This window comes from Myotis yumanensis, unplaced genomic scaffold (genome assembly GCF_028538775.1).
Source record: "Myotis yumanensis isolate MYYU_CA2020_CCGP unplaced genomic scaffold, mMyoYum1.0.hap1 SCAF_17, whole genome shotgun sequence".
NCBI lineage: Eukaryota > Metazoa > Chordata > Mammalia > Chiroptera > Vespertilionidae > Myotis > Myotis yumanensis.
Window position 1 is genome coordinate 34,395,167 of NW_027223768.1, and position 25,743 is coordinate 34,420,909.

A 25,743-nucleotide genomic window follows, 5' to 3' on the forward strand; every position below is an offset into this window, starting at 1 on the left:
AGCCGATCCTCCGCATGGAACAGCAACTGGAGGCCGCTACATCCATCTTCTGTGGACCCTTAGACCACCCCCTTCCGATGGGACCCCGACTGCAGCCCCAAACTACGACCCCTTGGCCAGCAGGAAGCAGCCAGAAAGATACGGCGTCCCCTGTCCCCAACGGCAGTTGGGGTTTCCTAATCGGAGGGGGGACTGAAACAGGAATTTTAGGGGAATTATAGGCAGGCTTAGGGAATTTTTAGAATTGGGGTCCATGGAAAAACACGGGGCTACAGACTGGGAGAAGGTACATCTCCATCACACAAGGAAGCCAGGTGCAGTTACATCTCCATAAGACAAGGAAGCAGCAACAGGTACATCTCCCTAAGATAAGGGAGCTGGAAGTAGCCAAAAAGATCTAATTTACATAATAAAGAAGGAAGAAAGCCAGAAAGAAAAGAACAATGAGGGAGGTGGCCATCCCATGTCCCAGGTGGGGCTCAACCTTTGAGCCCAGGAGTTACTATAGTAACCAGTCTAAGGGAATAGTGACCAATCGGGATATCAAGGCACCAGGATCTGCAGCCTCGATAAGCCATAGGGAAAAGGAACTCAGTGGGACTCTTTACCCCTCCCCACATGGGAGTCCATTCTGTGGGATTCTTTTCCTCTCCCCATGTGGGAGTCTGTACTTGTTCTTCACTAAATCTCCACCTTTGCTATACTACCCTCTGTCCGTGGATTCATTCTTCGACTCCAGGGGACAAAGAATCGGGGTTCCAGTCCAAAAATTCTGTTTCACCACCTCCCACATGAGCTTCCTCCTCTGGAAAGCATGCCAGCACACTGGAAGGTTCCTGCCAGAGCTGAGCCCACTGGACAGGGAGGTTGGGGGTGTGGCTCAGGGGCCTCACATTCTCCCAGTGGCCTTGGAAAGAACAAACCTAGAGAGCAGGATGCCGAGAGCTGTGGAAGGTGTGTGTGAAAGAGGCTGTACACAGACCCAAGGTCAGAGGCAACTGGGCAGCAGGAGGAGCCCCGGTGGTGGTGAGCACTGCTGGGCCAGAATCACCGTGAGGTTTGTACCCTAGTTTTTGCTTCCCTGGCCTTGGCCATTCCCCACGTCAACCCTCTTGAACCTTCCTCCCTCCCAAGAAGTCAGGGAGCCATCTGGTTGGGGGAGCACAGGCTTGGCTACGGCACCCAGAACTGCAGAGCCCTCCTCTTGGCTCCCTGGCTGGCCCCACTCTTCAGGCACCGGCCTGGGCCAAGGCTGGACCTGGGCCAAGGCTGGACGCAGGCCTCCTCCGCGCCCACGGGCACCAACCTGGCCCTCAACACAGCAGCGTTGGGAATACAGCCGGGAGGGTGCAGGGCGTCCTCCTACAGCCCAAGGGGGTTCAGAGAGACACACAAGCCAAACGCTCTCTCCACTTTATATATATACACACACACATACACACACACACCCGCACCCCTGAGGCCCAGAAGGCCTCCATCTTTGGCATCAATCTGTCGGACTCAGCTTTTCTGCGCGAGACTGCGGCTCCTTTCTGTACATGAATTAAATATGGCGTCGGTCTCCGTGCTGAGTCCCAGGACGTTCACAGTACCAGTACCATGGGGGGGGGGGGGGTGCCCTGCAGGAGGCAAAGACCCTCCAGGGCTGCCCCTCAGGCGGAGGGCGGGCAGGGCAGGGCAGGGGCTGGTATGGAAAGGTCGGGCCTGGCCTCCCCTTGGCCTCGATATTCGAGGTTCAGCCACCTGTGGAGGTGCCCTTGGGGACACAGCAGGCAGGCTCGGAAGGGGTGCTGGGGAGGCCCTTCTCCAGGGGCCCAGGCCCCTCAGACTTCCAGCCCCTGTGCTGGCCCACCCCACCTTCCTCTACCTCGGGCTAGCATTTACACTCGCCTTCTCACGACCACCCTTTGGGGCGGCTGGTGCCAGGATCGGGCGGAGCAAGGACAGGGCCACAGGGGCTGGGAAGGAGGGCAGGGAGGCTGTGCCAGGCCCAAGGAGCCAAGGCCAGCCTGGCACCAGTGCCGGGGTGACCCTGCCTATCTGGGTGCTGTCCTCAGGACCCTGGCTCCGGGCTGGCTTATCAGCACGCGGGTGAGACAAGCAGGAGCTGCTCTGGGGAAAGGCTGGGCAGGTAGGAGCTCGGGTCAGAGCTCCAAGGGCAGTGCGTGCTCCCACCCTCCAACTTAAGGCAGTCAGTCCCCTTCAGACTAGGGAGACGGCGGGCGGCGGAGGCGCAGGAGTGCCCCTGGCGGTGCCAGGCCGCCGGACTCAGCGGGCATCCAGCAGCATTCGGGGCCTCTGGCCAGGAGGGGGGATGGGAGCAGGCGGGGTGATGGAGTGGGGATAGGCCGACTATTTCCCCAGTGGCCCTGGGGGCCCCTGCCCCTCAGGTGCTTTGGCACACAAACTGGCACCCAGGATTCCAGGGTCCTGGAAAGGTGCCATGTCGCTTCCTGCTCTCAGAGGGGAGAAGGGAACGAGGGGCCCATGAGGGGATCTACCAAACTGGTGAGACAGGCAGGCCCTGGGGGAGGCATGTCCAGGGCACAGTGCTCAGCCCGGCAGCTGGGTCCTCCTGGCCTCGTGGGCCCCACGCTGGTGCCCGAGGGCTTTGGGTTGGAAAAGCGTCCGAGGTCCTTCCTTGCCCCTCACCCCCTCCCAGGGCAGGTGATGCAGGGGTTGGTGTCTGGGCCGAGGCCACCGGGGAGATGTGGGGAGCAGGTCAGGACCCAGCTGTGGCCAGCAGGGCTGCCAGAGGTCTTCCGGGCCGGCCTCGCCCTCGATCTTCCGTCCTCCGTCCTCCGAGGGCCGCAGAAGCCACCCTGCCTGCAGCTGCTCAGTGTGCCCTCTCTCCCTCCGGCCGCAGTGGGGTGGGCACAGCTCAGAAGATGCTCTGTCGCCGGCTCTTCCCTCGTCCTGGAGAACAGAGGGGACTGCAGTGAGGCAGCCGGGGCCGGAGGGAAGGGCGTGCTCCAGAATGAGGGGGTAGAGCGAGCAAGAGCACGCACTTGGTAGCCGGTCAGTCCTGGGTTCGAATCCTGTCTCCACTACTTAGGAGCTGCATGCAATTGAGACTTAACCTCTTCACAGCCTCCGTTGCATTGACTGGGGAGCAGGAATAGTGCCAACTTCAGGTGTTTTAAGGACTAAATGAGTTAAGGCATGGAAAGTGCCTATCACTTCCAAAGGCCATCAGCTGTTTCTGAGACCAAGTGCGGCTCTCCAGGGTGCAGGCTAGTTGGAGAGCTCAGAGCTTGCAGAGAACGCACAGAGAGCGCGGGCCTTCAGGGCTGTGAGAGGCAGCCAGTTCTGTCGGGGTGGGGGTGGGGTGGGGGTGCGGGTGGGGGAGGAGGAGGGAGACACTAGAGGAGGAAGCCTGGGCTGGAGATAGGGAAACCAGCCCTTCCCTGCTCCCCACAGGCCCCCGGAAGAGAAGCCAACGTCCAGGAGGCCATGCTGATTTCCCATCACAAGAGGGGCTGCTGGGCCCCATCTCTGTTCCCCGAGGGGGCGGAGCAGCCTGTCCTGTCTCCTCTACTAAGCGCGGTGGGGGAGGGGGAACGGTGCACAGGCCCTACCTGGCTGCTGGAAGGCCAGGCCCCGGCCGCCTGGGTCCTTCTGGAGCTGGATCTCCTTCAGGGAGAAGATGGAGGCAGCTGGGGGGGAGGACAGGGAGAGAGCTGGGCGGAGCCGGCCCGACGCCCAGAGTGCATGGAGCTGGGAGCGCCCCCTGGCTGGGGAACCCCTTCAGTTAGGACTGTGCCTTTCAGGCAGAGTCTCAGACCCACAGTTTGGCCGTTTGCTCACAAATGAGAACCGAAGGAGGGGAAGCCCTGGCCCGAGGCTGTGCAGCTGGACCGAGGGCCTCTGGCCTTTTTGTTACAGCTCTTCTGCCCACACCTGCTGCCCCCTTTCCGGGTTCTGGGGTTCCCCTCCCCCTCCCCCCACCACCCCGCCACTCACTGTCTTGGAGCTGGTGCACACGCTCCCCCAGAGACCGGAAGTAGGGGTGGTTCAGGGCTGCCTCTGCTGATATGCGGCTCTTCGATTCATACTGAAAGCACAGGGGTGGGTTGGGTCCCGGCTGGCGGGCTGCAGGGACCCCTTTGGGAAGCGGTCCCCCTAAGCTAAGCTAGATGCCCATGTGGGAGGGGCCCGCGTCCAAACTGAGAGGCCCTGGGGTCCACTGCCAGCTCCCAGCTCCAGCCCAACCCCAGGCAGCCTCAGCCCAGGTCCCACCAGCAGGAAAACGAGACACAGGACTTCGGGAGCGTGACCTCCTCTGGGGATGGAAATGCAGCCGCTAAAGCAACCGCGATCACAACGGTAATAGTAACAGCAACATGTCACACCAACAAGTACCCTCTTTGTGTGCTTTAAGGATTAAAGGCATGCCCCAGAGTAAGTGTGTTCCATAAACTCGATTTGGCCTCAGGGCCGTCTTATAAAACATGGATGATCGATTGCACTTTGCGTGGAGGAGACGGAAGCACAGAGAAGGTCCGCAGCTTGCCCAAGCCACACAGCCACTCAGTGAGTTTGAATTGGGTTTTGGTTCTGAGTGCGCCCACTCCAAGTCAGCGGGGAAACTGCTTCTCTTGGGCCTGGGTGGGGGGATGGGGGTGGACAGTGGCCGGAAAGGGACAGTCCTGACGTATGAGCGGGTGAGCACAGAGGTGGGTGCCGGGCCGGGGTGGGGTCGTGGGCTTCAGTTGCCTTTGGCTGCCCGTTCCTGGCCCAGCGGCGGGCACACTCACCAGGAGAAGGCTGGTCAGGAGGTTGATGCCTTCGGAGTCCAACCTGCAGGAGGAAGGAGCTGGCACAGGCCTGGCCTGGGCGGGGTGGGAGGGAGGGTGTGTGCACCTCCGGGAGGGGCAGCCAGGACCACAGGCAGGAGAGGAGGCTGGGGAGGCAGGCTACCTGGGAACGTGGCTGATGAGCGGCTGGGGGAGGTACCGGGGGAAGTTGTAGGCGCGGAACTCAGACTGGCCCGTCACTCCGGGCCACGTCTCTTCTGTTGGGGTCCCTGGGGAGACAAAAAGGGGTGGGGGGCCTGGTGAGGGGCCAGGGACAAGGGCGACCTGGAGGGGTGCAATGTCAGGGAGGAGACAGAAAATGGCCAAGGCCCCTGGGTTCCCGCCCTGCTGTGAGCAGGCGCAGCGGCTCGTCCCAGTCCCTTTATGCGCTTGGGCGGGACAGAGTTCTGTCGCCCCCTGGTGGTCACATTGGGGGAGCGCAGGAGACTGACCGAGGAGTCGAAAGATGAGGTGCAGCTCCTCCTTCACCGTGGAGCCGGGGAAGAGGGGCCTCCCCGTGGCCATCTCGTAGTGAATGCAGCCCACGCCCCTGCGGGGAGCAACGGGCAGCGCACGTCAGGGACGGCTGCTCCCCTTCGATGCCCTACCCCAGGGGGCTCAGGACGTCCTGGCGCTGGGTGGGGGGCCCAGCCCCCACTACAGCCTCTATGGGGGCGTCTGGGGGCTCTAGGGCGCGCTGCCCGCTCCCCTTTCACTCTGTGGGGTTTGTGTCTGCACGGCCAGCACCCCCGTGGCAGTTCCTTAAGCTGTGTTGTCTCAAACCCTGTCCACTCTGTGTTCCCCACTGGAGGGGACAAGTCATACATCCGCTCTCCTGCAGACCCCCAGGGCACTCATCGGAAACCTGGGTTTTAAGTTTTGGTTTTTGAGTTCATACGATAACAAATAATATCCATGCAAATTTTTAAAATAATATATTCTTTCCAAAATATCCAGTCGAACGGATGCTTGGGCAGACCATCGTCTTCACTGTGGGGCCTCCGGTGAGCCCGGGGACCCCGGGGAAATACTTCAGAAGCACAGCTCAGAGGGGTCTACTTAGAGACAGGGAACCCCAGTGTGGTTCAGACTTCACCAGGATGCCACGTGGGGCAGCCAAAGGGAGTCTGGAGGTGTGGAAGGTCCTCCCCCCGCCTCCCCAGGTCCCGGGACGCTCACTCACCACATGTCAATGGGCGTGGAGTACTCGGTGGACCCCAGCAGCACGTCGGGGGGCCTGTACCACAGGGTCACCACCTCATTGGAGTAGGTCTTCGTGGGCACTGACTTGGCCCGGGCCAGTCCTAGGGACAGACATGTCACTGAGCCGCAGCCTGCCCTCCCCCAGGGCGCCCGCATCCTAAGGAGACTGGCAGACTCCCGGCGGCCCTGGGGCTGTGTCCTCACCGAAGTCCGCCAGCTTCAGCTCCCCCCGCTCATTGATGAGCAGGTTCTGGGGTTTCAGGTCCCGGTGCAGGATCTTGCGGCGGTGGCAGTAGGCGAGGCCCCGGAGCAGCTGGAACATGAAGATCTGGGGCGGGAGGGAAGAGAAGGGGGGCAGTGAAAGGGGGGAACATGTCCCATGGCTGGGCCTTGGATGGGGACAGGGACTGGGCAGGGTGAGGGACCCGGAGAGCCAACTGGTTCTCCTGCCCACACTGCGGCCACTCCTGGGCTCCACGCACCCCCAGGGACCCCATCCAGAGGGAAGAGCAACAGGTACACGGAGGAGGCGGGAGGATGGGGGAGGGCAGACAGTTCCAGGCCAGGAAGCCCAGCGTGTAGGGATGTATGCGCTTGACGCTCTGACAAACACCAGAAGAGGTCATGCATCCCAGAAGCCTCCCTTCACCCCGCCAGGTAACTCATGCTCCCATCTGCCAGGTGGGGAAACTCATGCTGGTGGGGACGGGGGGGGGGGGGGTAGAGGGTATGTGTCTGTATGGTGGGCTGAGGTGCTCAGCACAGCTCCTGGTCCTCTCTGAATGGCATTGCCCCTTCCCTCCGTCCTCACTTGAAGCTCTGAGCAGCCTCAGCAGCCAGGGCCCTGGAGGTGAGTGAGTTCCCACGCTGGGCTTGAGGACAGGTGGGTGCGAGATGGGCGGGGCCTGAGCGTGGGGTCCCTGCCAGAGGCGCTCACCTTGACATTGTGCATGCTCATGAGGTTCCCACAGTGGTCCAGATACTGCTTCAGGTCACTGTCCTGGAACACAGAGCCGCTCAGCCCCAGCCTGTCCTGACACCGGGCTGGAACCCCATCCCCTGCCCCCCGCCTCCCCTCCTGTGTAGGCCGAAGCCCAGGAGTGGGACAGGTCCCTGCTCCAAGCTGCCCCATAGGCCTGGAACATCTGAGAACTTGATTGTCGAACAAGACCTGGGACATCCCCAATCTCCCCTCTTCTCACCCTCACCCCCACCCCCCGCCACAAGGGGTAGAAGCTCCCAACTCACCAGGTACTCAAACACCAGGGTGAGGGACCGCTCCGTGTGAATGAGGTCGTGCAGGGTGACAATATTGGCGTGCTTCAGGTTCTTCAGCAGAGACACTGGGGAGACAGGCCACCTGGGTCCCAGCACCCCACGTGCCCCTCACACCCCCTCTTCCTGCAATGACCCCACTCCTGCAATGACCCGCACCCCCAGACTCCTCCCAGGAGCCCTCAGGAGTTCAGGCCCCAGGGGTGCTGTACCCTCTCGGATGGCAGTGCAGGGCGCCCCCTCCTCGTGCTCCAGCCGGATCTCCTTCAAGGCCACCAGGTTCTCCGTCAGCTTGCTGCGCCCTTTGAAGACCGTGGCGTAGGTGCCCTGGGAAGAAGAACCCCATGGCCCCAGCAACACTCGGGTGCTACTCTCCTCTGCCCAGGGCCCCCCTCTTGTGCCCCTGCTGGGGCTGTGACTCCCCCTTCTCCCTTCATCTCTCTGCAAAGCATCCCTAACTCCTCCCGCTCGGAGCGAACTGTCCTCCCCCAGCCCCCAGCAGGCCAGCGCCCCTCTATTGTAACGCCAGTTTGTTCCTGCTGCTGAGGTTTGGGTAGGTCTCTCTGGGTTTCTGCAGGGAAAGGGCCACCTTCTTTCTCTCTGTAGCCCTTTGCCCCTGGCAGCCTTGAACATAAAGCCTGGTGCAATGATCACAGAAACAGCTGACAGTACTTAGCTACATGCCAGGCACCTGAGTGCTGTCCACAAGCTTATCATAGTGACCGCTTCGACCCTCAACAGCCCTGTAAGGGGGACCAGTTAGGATCCCCATTTGACGAGGAAGAACCGGAAGCACGGAGGGGTCGCAGAACACGCCCAAGGCCCCAGAGCTAGTACATGGTCAAGTTCGGATTCGAACTCAGACAAGAAATACTGGCATGAAAAAAATACACTGGATCCTGCCCAGGGCCCATGGGCCACTCCATCCTCACACCCTCCTCCAGCACCTGGACCCCCCTCAGCACCTGCCAAAGGCTGAGCCCAGCTGCCCAGCCAAGATCGTGTGCCCCTGTGGGCAGGTGCAGCGAGGGGGCAGGTCAGGGAGGGCCGGGGAAGGCCCTGTCACTCCTAACCATCCTGCTGGCTGCCCTGAGAAGACCAAACCCAGTCTCTTACCTCCCCGAGTTTGTCCAGTTTCACATATGTTTCCAGTTTCCCAAAGCCGATATCTGACTGAGAGGAAGAGCAGTAGGGTCCTGTGAGCTTGAAGGCCCCAGCAGCCCCGAGACCACACCTCCCCCGCTCCACCTCCCCAGGAGGAAAGGTAGGGAGACCCCCCATCGGGAAGAGAGAACAACGGAGGCCACAAATCCTCCCTCCTCTCCTCTCCCCTCCATCCCTGTGCTAAAGGAGGAAGGCCTTGGAAGAGCGGGTTCCTTCCTCCCAGCGGTGGGGGGTGTGGAGCCCCGGGCTGCAGACCTGGGACTGCCTCAGCACAGGTCACCTGTCTATCTCTGTCTTGTTCGGACTACTAGCTCCAGGAACTCTGTCTTTTCCTCCCCTGCACCTCGAATGCCCAGTTCAGAACCCACCACCCCAGTAGCCTCTCTCATCAGCACCCTTCCTCTAGCTCAGTGATACCCAACCCTTAACAATACAGATTCCTGGGCCCTACCACCCAGAGTCTGATTCTGTGGGTATCTAGCGTGGGAACCAGAGTCTGTGTGTTTAGGAAGATGCTCCCAAGGAAATAGGATGGCAGCCAGGACTGGAGAGCACGTGCCAGCTGGTCTATTGATTTCACTCTAGCGGAGACCCTGGGGCCCAGAGGAGGCTCAGCCCCAGCCCTGGTGGGACCCAGCCATAGAGTGAATGTTGACCAAGGATGCAGGGCTATATCTTCTCTGACCAGCAGGTGGCGCCAGAGGCTCGGGACCGTCCCTAGAAACTGTTGCGGCCTCAGCCCAGAGGCCAAACCATGTGCGTGTCCACGTTTGGGAGAGGGTGTCCCACCCTGGTTATCTCGGCCGCTCTGGGGACTCACCAGGGATGCTCGGCGGGACATGCGGCTGAGCGGTTTGGGCAGCTCCGGGCTCTCCAGCTGCAGCTTCTGCAGGAATTCCTGGGGCAGGCGGATGTCCGCGGGCAGAGAGAGCCTCTTACTGATGTCCTGCAGTGGCCAGGATGAGACGTGGGCAGTGTTGGCTCCGGGGCAGCTGGTGCTGTGAGACCCCCGCCTCTCACCCTGGGCCCGGCGTTCCCTGTAGAGCAACTCCGCGGGGCCAAGCCACAGGCTGCGACCCAGGCTCCCAGCTGCCTCAACCATGTGCTCAGAGACCTCCGTGAACACCCGGCCTGTTGCTACGTGAGCTCTGGAGGCCCCTTCCCCTCTCTGGCCAGTGTCCCCACCTGTGCACTGAGGCTCCTGCGGACACTATGATTCTGGACGCATACTTTTCATGCACTTGGGCACCTGGGTCATAAGAACAATAGTCCAGTTGTCTGGCCCTTGCTATGTACCAGGAATGTTCCAAGCACGTGGCACAAGGCAGCTCATCTAATCTTCACGGTGACCATTCTAACACAAGGTGACTGCAGTATGCAGAGGTTGTGAAAGGTGCTCAAGGTCACCGAGCTAATCAATGGCAGGGCTGGAATCTGGACCCATGAAGTCTGGCCCAAGGCCACCTCCCTCCCGGGCACACGTGAGTGGATGCGTCCTGCCAGGCCCACGGGACGGCCCAGAGCCCCTACCTCCATGGAGAAGCGGCGCTGGCTCTGCCGCCGGAACCGCATGCCGGGGGACGGCGGCCTGGGCTCCTCCCCACCGTCGGTGGGGGAGAAGGTGCTGGACTCTGGCTGGGCGTCTCTGCCAAGAGGACCAAGCTGCAGATCTGAGAGGAAGAGGCATCAGCTCCCCTCCCTGCCCCTCTGCCCGAAGGGAAGTCCCCGTCCTCCCTCTGTCCTCCCCCAGGGCCAGCAGTGACGGTGTGGGGTGTGGTCAGCGTGGTGGTCGAGGGCAAGGAGGGGCTGGGGGGAGTGTCCTCACCCTCACCGTCCCGGTTGTGGAGCTGGTTGAACTGCTCTGCGAACTCAGTCAGGGACTCCTCGATGGTCTCGGTGCGGGGCACGGACAGGGAGAAGCGGCGCTTAAAGTTCTTCATCTTATTCATGATCGGCCCGGACCAGGCAGCAGGTCCTGAGGAAGAAGTGAGGAGAGCCAGTCATGAGAACAAGGCAACAGGGAGTGGTGGGTCTTGGCCTTTCCATCAAGCTCTGTGGCCCTGACCTGGGAGCCAGGGTTGAGTCTTCACAGGTTCCAGCTCCCAACCCTCTCCCTCCCTGTGAATCCACCAGGATTCCCTGCTCCTGGGAAATGCTCACAATAAGGATCAATCAGAACCATACGGCATTGCTCATAAAAGCAGCATGGCATGCCGAGGGGGTTCTGGAAGGAAGGCTGAGTGGACGGAGGGCACCAGAACCCGATGGCCCTCGGGCCAGCAGCTCTTTACCAACTTGTGTGTGAGCCTGGACATAGCAGCCGGTAAGCCTCGCTAATGGATGCCTATAAGCTAAGTATCAGCCCGGCTTACACCCTCGAGACAGAGTTTGGTCCAAACCCCATTCATCCTCATACCAACGCCCGGAGGTTCCTCGCTGGCTCGTCCTGGGTCCCCAGGAGACAGAATGGAGGGGAAAGTGAGGGAGGAGGTGTGTGCATCTGAGCTGGCCCAGCCCATATCTCCAGCTGAGATGTGGGTGTTCAGGCGCAGCTGAAGGTCTCAGGGGACACACAGAGGGTCCCTCGAGGAGCCCGAAGCGGGAAGGGTGTCCACTGCAGAGAACAGTGGGGGGGAGGGGCGGGCCGCTCTGTTGGCTCTTGGGGGGCCCTTCCCCAGCCAGAGGGGTTCTCCCTGCAGCTCCTCAGCCCCCTTGCCCTTGAAGTGAGGAGACTTGTGCACTGCTTCCTCCCGCAGACCCTTCCTTCTGTGTCCTGCCCTGAAAACCCAGAGCAGGGCTGTCCCTCCTCCCCACCACGGTTTCATAAGCTCCCACTGTGGCCGCCCCCTCACCCTGCTCTGCCCACGCTCCCTCGGCTGCAGTGGGGCTGGGACCCAGGAGTCTCGCAAGGGCCCCCACCCACATCTGCCAGGATGGCATGGGGGCCAGTCCTGTGATGGGAGGGGCCACCCTCCCCCTCCCCCAGCTTTACCCACGCACCAGACACAGCCCATCCACGGAGGATGCTCTCAGCCCTGTCACTGGCTACTACCAGGTTGCCAAGGCAACCAGGCCCCTCCTGAATCCTCCTGGTTTAAGGGATTATGGGTCAGTAACATGTTTGCTTTGCCTAATGATCACATCCTTCTGTCCTCAGCCAGAAAGAACCCTGAAAAGGGTCCCTTCCCTGGGCCTGAATGTTCCTGGCTGGCTGCCCCCAAATGCACTCAAGTTTGGTCCCCAAACTCCCCGGAGCCCCGACACTGGGCATGGCCAAGCTTCCTTCCTCGGGCTTGTGCCTCTCAGAACCCAGGCCTTGGGTCTGCACTGCCAGCTAAGCCTCCCTCGGCCAGTGGGCCCTGAAGTCTCGCTCAGTTCAGCTCAACAAACGAGGACTGAGTACCTACTGCGTGCCAGGCATTGTGCCAGAGGGGCACATGGGCCCAGTGACACGGGGCCTACACATACCCCACCTGTGGCCCACAGTGCCCAGCATGACAGGAGTACGGAGAGGACTCCATTATAAGGTCAGTGGTTTACAAGCTGGCAGAGCATCAGCATCACCAGGAAGCTTTGTAAAAAGTTCAGATTCCTGCCCGGCCAGCGTGGCTCAGTGGTTGAGTGTCGACCTATGAACCAGGAGGTCCCAGTTCGATTCCTGGTCAGGGCACATGCTCAGGTTGCAGGCTCGATCCCTAGTGTGGGGCGTGCAGGAGGCAGGTGATCAACGATTCTCTCTCATCATTAATGTTTCTATTTCTCTCTACCTCTCCCTTCCCCTCTGAAAGCAATAAAAATATGTTTGTTTTTTTAAATTCAGATTCCTGGGTCTCACCCTCAGATTCTGGAACTGAGGCTCTGAGGATGACGCCCGGGAAAGTGCGTCTTAAAAAGCATCCCCGCTATCTGACATGAGCCGCGGTGGAAGCACCTGAGGCCCAGGACAGGAAGGGTGATGTGCCTGGGTTCCAACTGCCCGCCTGGCTGCGATGGGGACCCCTGAGAGCAAGCTGGGGAGGAGCCGAGGGCAGAGAGCACATTGAGTGGAGCAGGAGGACCCCGAGAAGGGGAGGAAATGTCTGCCAGGCACAGACTGACGCCCCAGTCTCGATCATGGTTACCCGGGGGGTAGGGGGAGCCAGGCACTTGGCTCCCTGAGGTTTGAGCTCTGCCAAGAGAGACAGCCACGCCCCCTTCTGAAAACAGGGGACCCCCATAAAGCCGACCTGCCGCCTGGGATTTCTGGCAGGGAGCGATGGGTTTGTGCTCAGGAATCCGCCAGGAGCCACCATGAATCTCACGTCCTTGCTCTCGCTGTGTAGGAGGGCAGGGGGCTCATTAAAAGCCTCTGGGAGAGAGGCCCCCAACTTCTACACGATAAAGGATCCCAGCCCTGAATGGTACCTACTCTCCTCCTGTTCCCTCAGAAGCAAGGAGCCACCCACTTGGGTTGGGGGAGGCGGGGGGCGGGGAGCAAAGGGGGGGGGGGGAGACTGGGGACAGCTGACTCAAGCAGGAATGTGGGGCCAAGCGAGGCAGAGAGATGGGGACCAGCTGTCCTCCACTGGCCTGAGGAGAGCCCAAGGGGAAGTGGCTGTCACTGCGGCGGGAGCGATGGAGGTCAGATGTAGGGATGGACTTCCGGATGGAGACAGGGAGCAGGTGGCAGGGGTGGTGACCATGGCAGAGAGTGGCTGCCTCTCTCTGCTGGAGACAATCGGGGCATTGAACCCAGCAGGGTCTTGGGTGTGACAGGGCAGCCTGGGCAGTGAATGGTCTGTTGTTTCCTAGCTCAAGACACAAGATGCCTCTGTCACTTTTCCCTTGGGAGAGTCAGCTCCTCAGATTTGGGGGTCGCGGGGGAAGGGAGACAGGAAAATGGCCTGTCACCTTGTGGCGCCTGCCCCCACCCCCATATGGGGACAGAAGGGCTCAGTGTGACCCAGCCTGAGGCCAGCCCAGGGCTGGGCACAGTGTGGCCTTTGTCCCCAGGCCAGGGAGCCATCTGGGGCTGTCCCCGTGCGACTGGTGCCAGGGGAAGAGGGAGACGGGCGTCCAGGGATGCTGGCCTGGGTGGGGTGGGGGGTGGTGAAGGAGCACAGCCCTCTCCGGAGCGAGGAGCTGCGGGCTTGGGCAGGCAGAGCGCCCAGCAGGCCTTCCTTCCTGTGCCCCATGCCCAGGTAAGTCTGAAAAGTTCCCAGCCTACCTCCTGCCACTTCCTCCTGGGCACACACCAGCCAGCCCAGAACGTCCAGCTGGTGCAGGAGGAGTGGATGGCACAGGAGGAAGGAGGAGCCGGGCCAGGAGGAAACAGACACTTGCCCAGAGGCCACTGCGCACCCAGGAGAAAGGGCTGGAGTCCTGGGACCGTCGCACAAGGCACCGTCTCAACCCCTCGCTGGCCACGGGGGCACCCAGGCTCACAGAGGGGAACTGACTTGCTCAGAGTCTCCCGGTGTCGCCGTGTTAGGAGGAGGAGAAAGGAGCCGTGTGGCCTCCTAACTGGAATGCTCCCCACCGCCCCTCCCTGTGCCCGAGGCTGTGGGTGCTCTTTCCTCCTCCAGGCTCCTCTACCCCCACCCTGCATGAAAAGCCAGCCCAGCCCAGGTTTAAAATCTGGTGCTCTCACCAGCAGGCTGTTGGGGCCCCTCAGCAGGCGATGACATTACATAATTCTTTGCTTTGGCTCTGGTCATTCATTTGATAATTATTTATTGAACAACTACTACATGCCAAGAACGGTTGTTGACCCCAGGAATCTTGTGAACAAAACAGACATTCCTTCCCACCTTCATTACGGGTTCTAATCAAGGCAGGGAGGGTCGGCGCGGACAGTAAAATAAACAGTACACAGAACGTTAGGTGGTGACAAGTGCAATGGAGGAAATACAGCCGAAGGTGTGAGGGGGGGGGCGTGGCGACTGTAAGTAGGGTGGGTAGGAAGGCCTCCCTGAGAAGGTGGCATCTTCTTGGGAAAATGCCAAGTAGGCCAGGGAAGGAGGCAGGTCATGTGGAATCTGGGGAAGCAGGTGAGCCAGGGAGCAGCAGGAGCAAAGGTCCTGAGGCAGAAGTGGGGACCTGGAGGGGTGGCTGTGGCTGGAGAGGAGGCCAGAGGGGAGCACCGAGCAGAGCAGATCATGTTGGGGCCCCTCAGGACTTGGGAGGGTTCAAGTGGATGAGAGATGTGATCCCACTTAGAGTTTATTTTATTTTTTACAATGATATATTGCTTTTTAAAGTATATATATCCTTATTGATTTTAGAGAAGAAGGGAGAGGGAGAAAGAGAGAAACATCAATGATGAGAATCACCGACCGGCTACCTCCTGCACGCCCCCCACTGGGGATCGAGCCCACAACCTGGGCATGAGCCCTGACCGGGAATCGAACCATGACCTCCTGGTTTATAGGTCGATGCTCAACCACTGAAGCCCACCCGCCGAGCCACTTAGATTTTAAACAGCTCCCTCTGGCTGTGCTGTTGAGAACAGACTGTGGGCAGGAGGCTACCCGCGGTCCAGAGAGAGATGGCGGAGCCTGGGTCAGTGTGGGAGCAGTGGGCGTGGGGAGAAGAGGTGGGATTCTGGAGGCATCTGCAAGCCAAAGGGACTCGCAGGACTGCACACGGGCTGCGAGGAAGGGGCCAAGCAGGACCCTGAGGCTTCAGGCCAGAGCAACCAGAAGGATGGAAATGAGGCATGCTGGGAGTAGGGGTTGCATGGCTTGGGGAGGAATGGGATTTGGGCAAGTGTCTGATGTCCAGAGGACGTCCTCATGGAGATGCCGCCTGAGCTGACATGACACGGCACCAGCCTCAGGGAGACGCCCAGCAAATGCCAGCTCTCCTCCGCTTTCCTGCTCAGACGTGAAGATGTGCCAGCAAAGGGGCCCCATCTAAAGCTCATCAGACACCCCTCACAGATGCCCTCACAGCCCATAGGTGCTCTGAGCTGGGGGCGGGGGGCGGTGTCAGCTTCCCTTCTTAACCTCCAGGGAGCAGGCTGGAGGTCCCCCAGCAGACCCCTAGAGGGGCCCCTTTGCCTTCTTCCTGAATAAAGCCTCACTCCCAGCCTGCACCAAAGGTCCTTCAAGATCTGGACCCCTTTCCTCTCCAGCTTTGCTCTCCCCTCTCCCCTCCCTAGCACCCTAGCTCTGCTGCAGGCCACACCCCTGCATGCAGTTCAGGTCTCGGGTCTTCAGAAGCTTCGCTGAGCCTCCAGGACCACTGGGTGCCCCTCCATCAAAGAGCACGACCCGCGGGCCCGCTCTGGTCTCCGCCTCCTGCTGCGGGCACACAGCAGGCACAGCTGTCTGTTTCTCAGCCCAAGGAGTGCGTACTCTGTTCCGGGTGCACGTCGGGCACTTCCCCAGTTCCTTTTTGTTTTGTTTTGTTTGGGATCTCAGTCTCTGTGGGCCCAGGGGCAGGGGCTGGAGGATATCGCTTCCAACTGCCCACGTTCTGAAGCCCAGAGGGTCTGACCCTTAGTCCCAAGGCTGACCGCCTCCTGCTGACACCCTCTGCTGCCCGCTCCCTGCAGGTTTCAAAAGAACCAGAGGCCACAGCTGACCAAGTGCGCAGACGTCAGGAACTGAGACTTCAGACATGGTGAGAACAGTGAGAACGGTGCCTGCCGGGAGCCGCAGATAGCATCTCGTCCTTCACCCTCTAACCGACCCTGCCCGCCCGGCACAGCTTGAGGTTTTAGTTTCCTCGCCTGGGAGGAACCTCAGGGGAAGCCAGTCATCCCGTGGCTGCCTGTAGCCGGGAGGCAAGGGCAGAAGCCGAAGCCCTGAGCCCTCATCACTGACCTCGCCCCACCCAGCTCCGACCTGCACGAGAGGCGGCCAGCCTGGGCCTTCTGGGTGGCAAGAATCCAGGAAGACTGCGCGGCCTGCATCACCCTGCCGATGCAGATGCCCTGCACACAGCAACAGGACTCTCCACAGCCTCTGCTTGGAATGCAGGAAGCAGGGGGGAGGGGAAAAGGCCTTGAGAGAGAGAGAGAGAGAGAGAGCGCTGTGCTAACCTACAGGCTTAGCACAGCCCCCAGTGTCTGGGGCTCAGCCCCTGCAGCCCCTACCTGACCGAACGTCCCGCAGTGAGCGCCCCATGCCGCCCAGGCCTGCTCTCCAAAAGTCTGCAGTTTGGAGTCCTGGGAGAAATCCCAGCTCTCCCCACCCCCCCACCCAGCACTGCCACCTGGGCAGACACCCGAGCCTCAGTTTCCTTGTCTGCTCAATGGGGATAATACCTAACCTCCCACCCACCTACCAGGCTGCGAGACTTGCCCTTCTCAGCGGCTTTCTGATGCTGTCACTCCCCTTCAGTATAACACTGCCCTGCTGGGGGGGGGGGGGGGGGGGGGGCAAACTCTAGGGCCAGCAGAGCAGGCCTCTGGTGCTGTAGCCCCTGCCTCCCTGTCTCAGCTCTCACCTCTCCGTGGAATGTGCTTGGCGTTCATTTGCAGAGGAAACCGCGCTTGCGCCCCGAAGCTCTGCACGTGCGTTCACTTGGCCTGGGACGCCTCTCCTCATTTCCCCTTGGTGACCCCACCTCCAAGCTCAGCTCCAGTGTCCTTCCCCTGAGAAGCTGCACTCCGGGTTGAATGACATGCTTCCTCGAGGCTTGCGCGCATCTAGACTGGGGTGCCCTTCAGGCCAAGAGCAGTCAACTTCCTTTCCCTGGCGCCGACCGGGACCTCCCAGGTGCTCAGACCGTAGCCACTGTACCATAAAGGCTTGTTTAAGCCTCTTTCCTCTACCGATGTAGAAACATCAGCCCCACTGAGGACAGGCCTGTCTGTGTACAATGCATGCTGGCTCCCTTCCGGGCACCTTTGGCCACCAGGGACCTGTGTCCAGGTTTATCTTCCTGTCGGGCCAGCTGCACGCTTGGTAGGTAGGGTCTGAGCAGCACTGGGGCGGGCCTGGCCCTGCCCTCTTTCTGGACACACTACAGCAAGCCAAGCAGCCCTAGGCTCCCCTGGACGCGGTTCTGCCTCGCTTCTCCTGGCTCTCAGCGGGAAGTGGGACACTGGATGGCGGGCCAGGGCCTCGGGAAAAGCCAGCGAAGTGCTCACGTCGTCAGGGCTCCATCCAGGAGCAACCTCCCCCTAGACACCTGCTACGCTGCCCGTTTCCTCCAGCCTGAAACCCCGCCGGCCCCAGCCAGGCCGCCCCTCCTCCGTGCCCCCGCGGCATTTGGACACCCTCAAGCAGAGCCCTTTGCAACCGGTCCTGTTCACTTGTCTATTTCCCTCGTTTACCTGTGAGCTTGTTAAGGGCAAGGACTGGGTCTGGCTCATCATTACACCCCATGCCTGACCCAGGGCTTGGCGCCAAGCCGACCCTCCCCTGACCAGTGAGATGAAAGCTGGGAATTCCTCGTTCCAGGAGCCGTTTGGAAGCAAGACGACCGACAGGAGACCATCAGTTCCCAGCTGGACTCGAAGCCTCAGCTGTAACCTAACCCTCCTCCGACCAGCTCTTGGCCTCGACGGCAGTGGGGAGCTGGTGGGCTGGGGCCGAGGGGGCAGCTTCCTGCCTGGCAGCAGCTTCCTAAGGGAGGCCTGCAGAGGTCTCCTGGCTGACAGGTGCCGCCCCACAGTGAGGGATGGACTAAGGCTGGGAAAAGTCCGAATGAGAGATTCCAACCAAACATACGTCAAGCTGAGGCCTCCGGGGCTTATGGGGAGGGAAGGTGTCAGGCCTTCCTCATAGGCTCCCATCCCTCAGGGGCAGATTTCCAGAGACTCCTGGGTCAGGCACACGGCCCAAGCTCAGACTTTGACCTTGACCCCTACAGATGACCCCTCTGACTCCCTGACTCCCCCGCTTCTGGCCCCTCTCTGTGGCCCCACAGCAACCCTGCTGACACTCACTCTCTTTGGCTCCCTGAGGCTCAAGAAATGGAGGGACAGAGACCATATTCTGGTACTTTCTTTGTGACCTATTGTGGAGACCCGGCTGCCGCTGGCCTGCAATCTTTGGGGAGGCTTTGGATTTGCAAGTGATAAGATGGGACCAGGCGCCCTTCTGTCAGCTGTGGTCCTGGCCATGCAGAACCAGACCAGAGGCTGAAGCAAGACCTCCATCCCCACCTCCTCCTGCTTCCAGGCAAGGCCCGCCTCGCCTTCTAGGCAGAGGAGAGAGCCCCTTGCCCACTGTTAAAGATCCTCAAAGAAGGCCCCTCACCTACCGCCCATGCTTTCAAAGGTCCCGAGTCCAGAGACTTCTCTAAGGCCGCCCTTCAATCCCAAAGGGGGGTGCTCTGTCGGTTTCCTCTCCGGCTGCCTGAGCACAGACGCTGTGCTCACCATCTTCTACATATCAGTAGGAGGAGGGGAAAAAAGAGCACCAAGTCCCCCCACTCTCTGGCCTTCCCTCATCCCAACATGAGAACCTGTCACGGGACCCTGGTGAACAGCTCTCTGATTTCTCGCCATGCCCAACTTTAGCAACGGAACGGCAGGGGCCTCCCAGGGCTGGTGTCCCTGGGGACCCCTCGGTCTCAGGAGCAGGGAGGGCCGGAGGGAAGGGCTTCCCAGCATTTCTAGACCGTGTTCCTATTTATACTCCACTCTCAGCCCCCACCCCACCCCCAGGCTGGCCCACACTACCCTATGCCCGCATTCCAACAGCACCCGGGTCAACGGGTCAACGTTCTCCAAACCACCTCCTCGCACTCTCATTGGTCTCCCAACTACCAGGCTGGGCCCCGGCCACAGCTTCAGCCTGGACGCCCCTACCTCCCATCCACTCCTCCCTGTCTCCAAGGCACCTCTGGGAAGCCGCTGCACAGCGCTGTTCGCCTGTCCTCTAATTGCCCCATCCATGGCACCTGCCTCCCCCTCCCCCTCCCCTCCCCCCCCCCCAAAAGCGCAGGCTTCTTGAAGGGAGGGGCTCGACTCTCTGTCACTTTCTAATTTCACAAGTAGCTGCTGGGCACCAGGCATTGCCCTGGGCTCTACACCTCGGCTTCCCTTCCCTTGGCCTCTGCTTCTCCTCCTACTTCTTTCTCCCTCCGTATCTGTGTCTGGCGGACTCACTTCCTCTCCCTGTCCCTGTGCGTCCGCACTCCCCAGAGTTCCCTCTTGGGCCCTTTGTTCCCCCCTCTGTACACACTCTTCCTGGTGACCTCATGTTTTCCACTGGTGGAAACCACCACCCATGTGCTGATGACTGTGGCCCACTGAGCCCTGAATCTCACACAGGCAGGGCCGACTGCCTGCCCGGCACCTCAGGGGTCCCCCAGGGGTCAGAGATACGAGAATAAGCCCAGTGGGTTTAGGACCATGAGAGACAGCATATAGTTGGAGATGTGTTTTTAAGTAAAAAAAAAAAAAAAAAAAAAAAAGGCAGATGTATACAACTTGTAAAAGCTATATGTGTGCTAGACATACATGTGTCCCCCATGTACACATGTACATACGAACACTGTCTATAATCCAGAAAGACAGATGTTAACATGCTGACCGTCGTTATCCCTGGGGGACAGAATTGTGGGTGATTTTAAGACTTCTTCTTGCTGATTTGCATCATCGAATATTTCCATAATGAGCATCCACTGCTCAGGTTGAAAGAAGTAACACTTCCTTTTAAGTGAAAAGAAAGTATTTTTAGATCGGGATTCCAGAACATTTCAGTGTGAGCCTTGGGAGGACTGTAATTATCTGGAGCAGGGTCAGCAGCGTCTCTGGCAAAGGCCAGACAGTCCGTGCTTCAGGCTCCGGGGGCCATTCGGTCCCTGCAGCAACCATACGCTCCTACCCAGGGGGCAAGTGCCCACAGACGGATGGGAGTCCAGTCAGCTGTGCTCGTGGGCACTAACCTTTGAATGCTGTACACTTTTCAAGTGTCACAAGTATTAGTGTCTTCTGTGGAATTTTCCCCAGCCACTTAAAGCGGTAAAAAACATTCTTAGCTCATGGGCCACACTAAAACAGGCTGGCTTTGGCCAAGAGCCACGGTTTGCCAAGCCTTGCCCTGGAGCGCCCAGTGCCTGTATGGCATTAGAATCTAGCAGCCACCAGGTAAGGCAAGAAGCTAGGAGACGGTGGCCCTGGTCAGTGTGGCTAGATGGTTAGAGCATCGGCCCATGAACCGAAGGGTTGCGGGTTCGATTCCCAGTCAAGGGCATGTACCAGGGTTGCAGGTTTGATCCCCACTCCCAGTCAGGGTGCGTATGAGAGGCAACCAATCGATGTTTCTCTCTCTCTCTCCTCCTTCCTCCCTCCCTCCCACCCTCTCTAAAAGAAACAAAATCAGTGGAAAAAATATCCTCAGGTGAGGATTAACAACAACATCTAAGTAGCTCGGAGTTTGTGGACATTATCTCACTGGAATCCGCACAACCACATGAAGTAACACTATTATTACTCTCCCATTCGCCAAATGAGGAAACGAACATGGGTGAGCAAGTTCCTTCGCCTAGGCAACCACGTACTGAATGGCGGAGGCAGGACTGAACTGACCCCTGACCCAAAGCCCATACATGGCCTCCACCCTGGAGGTTGACAGGAGGGAGACGTCCAACAGGGAGAAAATGAACGACTGCACGAGCCATTATAGAGTCACCTTGTCCATCCCGACCCCTAAGGCAGCGGTTCTTAACCTGTGGGTCGCGACCCCTATGGGGGTCGAACGACCCTTTCACAGGGGTCGCCTAAGACCATCGGAAAACTCATCTATAATTACATATTGTTTTTGTGATTAATCACTATGCTTTAATTATCTTCAATTTGTAACAATAAAATACATCCTGCATATCAGATATTTACATGACGATTCATAAAGGTAGCAACATTACAGTTATGAAGTAGCAACGACAATAATTTTATGGCTGGGGGTCACCACAACATGAGGAACCTGTATGAAAGGGTCCCGGCACTAGGAAGGTTGAGAACCACTGCCCTAAGGGAAGACGTTAATGTTGGGGGTGGGGCGGAAGCACAGGGAGAGACCACCATGCATCACTCACTGTCCCCTCCAGAGTCCCGGCCAGGTGTCTCTGAGACCAGGTGTCCTGTCTCACCGGGGCCACTCGTGTGAGCAGAGAGCATCAAGACCCTTTTCGGTTCAAAGCCAAACCGCATCCCTCCTCGCCACCCGATCCCTCCTCCGCTGCAGATGGAGCCACCATGGAGGCTGCAGGAGCAGATGGGCGCTCCTTCCCACAGGAGGGCTGGCTGAGATGGGCCGCCGCTCTCTTTTGCCCGATTTGCGGCTGCGCCCGCGGGCAGCTCCTGCCGGCCCAGCCACTGGTGTGTCCTGATCCTGGGTGTGAGCCCCTCTACCTCAGTGGCTCTCAACCTTCCTAATGCCGCGACCCTTTCATACAGTTCCTCATGTTGTGGTGACCCTCAATTTCATTGTTACAAACTGAACATAATGAAAGCATAGTGATGAATCACAGAAACAATATGTGATTATTTATGTGTTTTCCGATGGTCTTAGGCGACCCCTGTGAAAGGGTCGTTGGAACCCCAGAGGGGTCGCGACGCACAGGTTGAGAACCGCTGCTCTACCTGACCGACGTGAGCCCAGCCTTGGAGTGGGTTCTGCGTGTGTGTCCACAGCTGTGGAGACCGGAACACGACAAGACTGACTACCCTTGTCTGCTCCCACCCCCTGGAGATGGGAAAGTGCCCACTCAGCAGCTCATGCCAGGAGGACAAAGGTGAAGGGTCCGGGGTGGTGGGGAGCGAAGGGGTTGTGGCGGGACACGGGGCTAGGGAAGAGAAATGGGACTCGTTCCCAAAGGGATCGTGAAGTTAATCAGGTGAGTCTGGACCCAGGCCAGCCACTCCCTCATGGACAACAGAGCAGAACAGGGACTGCAATTAATTAAGTGCTGGGGGAGGGGGGTCGTCTTACCCCAGGGAAAGGAGGCCTGCCCCAGGCCTCAGAGGAGGAGGCTGAAGGTTTCCAGCTCCCAGTGCCTGCCTCAGTCACCCTGGAAGCTAGAGGGTACAGTCCCCACAGCACAGATTCCTGGTTTCCTCTCGCAGGTTTCCCTCCAACCTGTATCCCACCCACCTCGTTCCCTTATGCTCCTCCCCAACCTGAAGGGGCAGGAAAGAGACTAAGAGCCTGGCCTGACGGGATTCAGAAAGCCTGCCTCCGTCTCTCTCTGCCCCAGAGCAGGCGCGGCGCCGTGACTAGGAAATCCCTCTCCAAATAACCAACAGCGGTACGTACAGCTACGGGTTGCTTAGCAGCTGCTGCGTGCCAGGAACTGTGTTCCTTCACTCCCTTCGCACAACAACCCTCCCAATCAACACCCCCATTTCCCAGATGAGGCAGCCGAGGCTGGGGGAAGCTCAGGCGTTTGCTGGGGAAGGAGGGGTCACACAGCTGGTGTGTGCTGGAGCTGGGCTCCATCCAGCCCCTCCCCTCAGGCTTCAAACTGGAAAAGGAAAGAAGGGATCAGGGGAGAGAGAGAGAGAGATGGAGATGCTGCACAAAAGTCCAAATGGGGCATCCCAGGGAAAGGAGAGGCAAGCTTGGGGCAGGAGCTGGGAGGACCCAAGCCAAGCTCCGCCCAGCAGCCTGGAGCCCGTGTGCCTGGGCACAAGAAGGCACAGGTGGGCAGAGGACAGAGTCTGGCTTCGAGAAAACAAATGCAGCTATGAAGGCAGCTCCATCTCCCAGAGGCCCCCGGGGCAGGGAGGGGGCTTTCCAAGGTGGGCAGCCAAGCCCCTGAGATCCCAGACCAGGAACCTACTCGTTCCTCAGATCTGGTGCCCGCTCTCCTGCGCCCCACGGAGAGGCTGGCTCTGCCTGGCACAGGACACACGGGAGTCTCTTACAGGAGCGCCACCCCCATCCTTCCTTCTCCTGAGGCCGAGGTGGAGCCAGGGAGCTCCAGGTGGGCTGGGATCTCCTCTGATGGGGCAGAGGCTGAGCAGGGCCCGGGGGTCCCCTGGAAGTGGGCTGGGTCCCACCTCTACGATGCTGGGAAAGTTGGTTTCTCAGAGCAGCTGTGTCCTCCCCTGTCATGTGGGGGTGATAACACCTCCTCATAAAGCTGTGTGACACACTGCTTGGCACCGAGTAGATACTCAGTAAATGGTAGCCACTAGGGTAACGCACTGAAGCCTGCTCTAGCTCTGGAAACCCAATAAGTTTGGGGAGTATGAAGGCGGGGAGACTCCCAGGGACCTAATGGGCAGTGTGGTGGCAGGGGTGGGGGAAGTCAGCCACGCTGGCTAATCAGCTACACAGGAGGCGGCCGGGGCAGGGCCATCCTAGACAGTAGCTTCGCTGTGGCAGGGTGACCCTCTCCAGCCGGCCTTCAGGATGCAGACCCAAACCCAGGAGCCCATGTTGCCTCACTTCCCCCCAACCCTAAGCCACTGTGGTCTCAGCCCCCTGCCAAGGCCAGGCTCAAGGCCGGGGACCTGAGAGGACCAGGCAAACCTGTGTCTTCGAGGATGTGGCCCCCTCAGGCCAGTGTGCAGGACTGTGCTGCACGCCCAGCCCCCGTGGAAAGGGCCACACGAACATGGCGCTCTCACAGGACGCTGACACAGGAGGGGCACGCCAGTGGTGTCCGTGAGTCACCAGGGCCCAGGCCACAGTTGGGCAACGGCTGAGAGCTGGGCTGGGGGTGGGGATCGGGTGCTCAGAACTGACCTCCACTCCTCGCTGCCCCAACTCCCACCCCTGCGGCTGGAAGGGGCTCAGAGAGAATCAGAAAGAGGCCAGTGGTGCCTGGCGGGATGGTGACCCCATCGCACAGAAAATCAGTCCCAACAGTCACTCCCACCACAGGCCTGCGTCCTCGTCCTCCGCACGGTCCTCCGCACGGTCCTCCGCACGGCATTTCCCACGCCTGATCCTGTCCCCCGCACAGCACAGCCCGCCAGCCCCATCCCTGAGCCCAGCAGGCCGCCCACCCTTTCCCATGGCTGTTAACCCTTCGCCAGTGGCTACCAAGCAGGGGGCCACTGCCCCCCTGGGCTCGTGGGTGGGAAGACAGAGGAGGCGGCAATCCCCCGAGGCGGCACTCACCCCTCCCACCACCTCCAGCGCTGGAACCTGCAGAGCCTCCCGCGTCCTTCCACCTTCACCCCGGGCCGCGTCTCGCCCCCAGCTGCGCTCTAGAAAGTTCCCGGGAGCCCCGAAAGCCCTTGGGGCAGCGATCTGGCCCCACACTCGCCGGTTCCCTCCTCCCCGGAGACGCCTGACCCTTGCCCTCCCCCGAAGGAAGGGCACTTGGAGAGCGCCAGGTTCGCCGCTGAGTGGAAAACTTTGCTTGCCGGGGTTCAGACCAAGCTCGGGCCCCAGGGAGTCCCGATGCAGACTCCGGGGTGGTTGGGGGGGGGGGGGTACTGAGAATGCAAAATCGCCCTCCTTCCTGAGCACCTGGGACTTGAGACTGGCCTCTGCGCGGCATCGCCCGCCACCCCCAGCACGCCTCGCGACCCCCCATCTCCCACGCCGCTCCCCCAGGCTCCCCCACCCCCTCGCCCCCAGCACAGGCAGCGGCGCCTTTAAGAGCTGCCCAGCTCACCTTTGCTCCGTTTCGCCGGCGCCACGGTGCCCCCCCACGCCCCTCCTTCCCGGCCCCGCCGGCGGGACTCACCGCGCGTCCTGGGGCCCCGGGGATGGGCGCTGCGCCCCGCGCCCGGTCAGGGTCCCTGCCCCGGCTCGGAGGTGCTGGCCCTGCTCCCGAAAGGTGAGCGGCTCCCCGAGCGGCTGCAACCTGAGCTGGATGGGAGGGTGGAGGGGAGGGGCAGGGAGGAGTGAGGAAGGTGGGGAAGAGGAGGGGGAGGAGGAGGAGGAGGAGGAGGAGGAAGGGAAAGCCCGGCCCCGCTGGAGTTTTTCACGTGTACAAGTTGACTCCTCCCCGTCCCTCCCGGGCTGCACAGCAGCTGCCAATCTCCGCGGCTCCCTCTGCCCGGGCGCCCACCCCTTTTGCCCACTCTGGGCACCCTGTCCGAGCACCTCTTCCGGTTTGGGTCCCAGGCCTGGGCGCTGCCGGCCCTCCCCTGGAGCTGGCCCCCTCCCCCGGGGCTGGCCGGGAGAGCCTGGACTAAGGGGTGAGACCGTCTGGGCTGGAGCACCCAGGACGGGGCCAGGGCCCTGGGTGATGTGCTGCAGGGCCTGCCTCTAAAGGCAGCTCTCCCTCCTTCTGAGCCCGACCCTGCTCCCAGCACCTGGTCAGGAGCGAATGTGCACAGACAGGTCCAGTCGGTCAGTCTGGCTTTTAGAGTTCTTTTTTTTTTTTTAAATATATTTTATTGATTTTTTACAGAGAGGAAGGGAGAGAGAGAGAGAGTCAGAAACATTGATGAGAGAGG

At 60.2% G+C, this 25,743-nt stretch overlaps 1 protein-coding gene across 2 annotated transcripts; it reads right to left on the reverse strand.

The window, feature by feature from the left end:
* Positions 1-1,399: 1,399 nt before the first annotated feature.
* On the reverse strand, positions 1,400-25,180 carry CDK18 (cyclin dependent kinase 18). 2 transcript variants are annotated; one of them, XM_070396461.1, is made up of 16 exons: positions 25,026-25,179; positions 10,264-10,413; positions 9,969-10,108; positions 9,259-9,384; positions 8,391-8,447; positions 7,487-7,601; positions 7,248-7,342; positions 6,937-6,999; positions 6,204-6,327; positions 5,980-6,100; positions 5,249-5,346; positions 4,921-5,026; positions 4,758-4,800; positions 3,964-4,054; positions 3,579-3,656; positions 1,400-2,916 (listed from the first exon to the last, which is right to left on the reverse strand). In XM_070396461.1, the coding sequence occupies exons 2-16, from the start codon at positions 10,385-10,387 to the stop codon at positions 2,882-2,884; spliced, it is 1,416 nt and encodes a 471-aa protein (XP_070252562.1). In that variant the 5' UTR covers positions 10,388-10,413; positions 25,026-25,179; the 3' UTR covers positions 1,400-2,881. The 2 variants fall into 2 exon arrangements, with proteins under 2 accessions (XP_070252562.1, XP_070252561.1); XM_070396460.1 differs by lacking the exon at positions 1,400-2,916 and adding an exon at positions 3,020-3,105 and having other exon boundaries at positions 25,026-25,180.
* Positions 25,181-25,743: the final 563 nt, after the last annotated feature.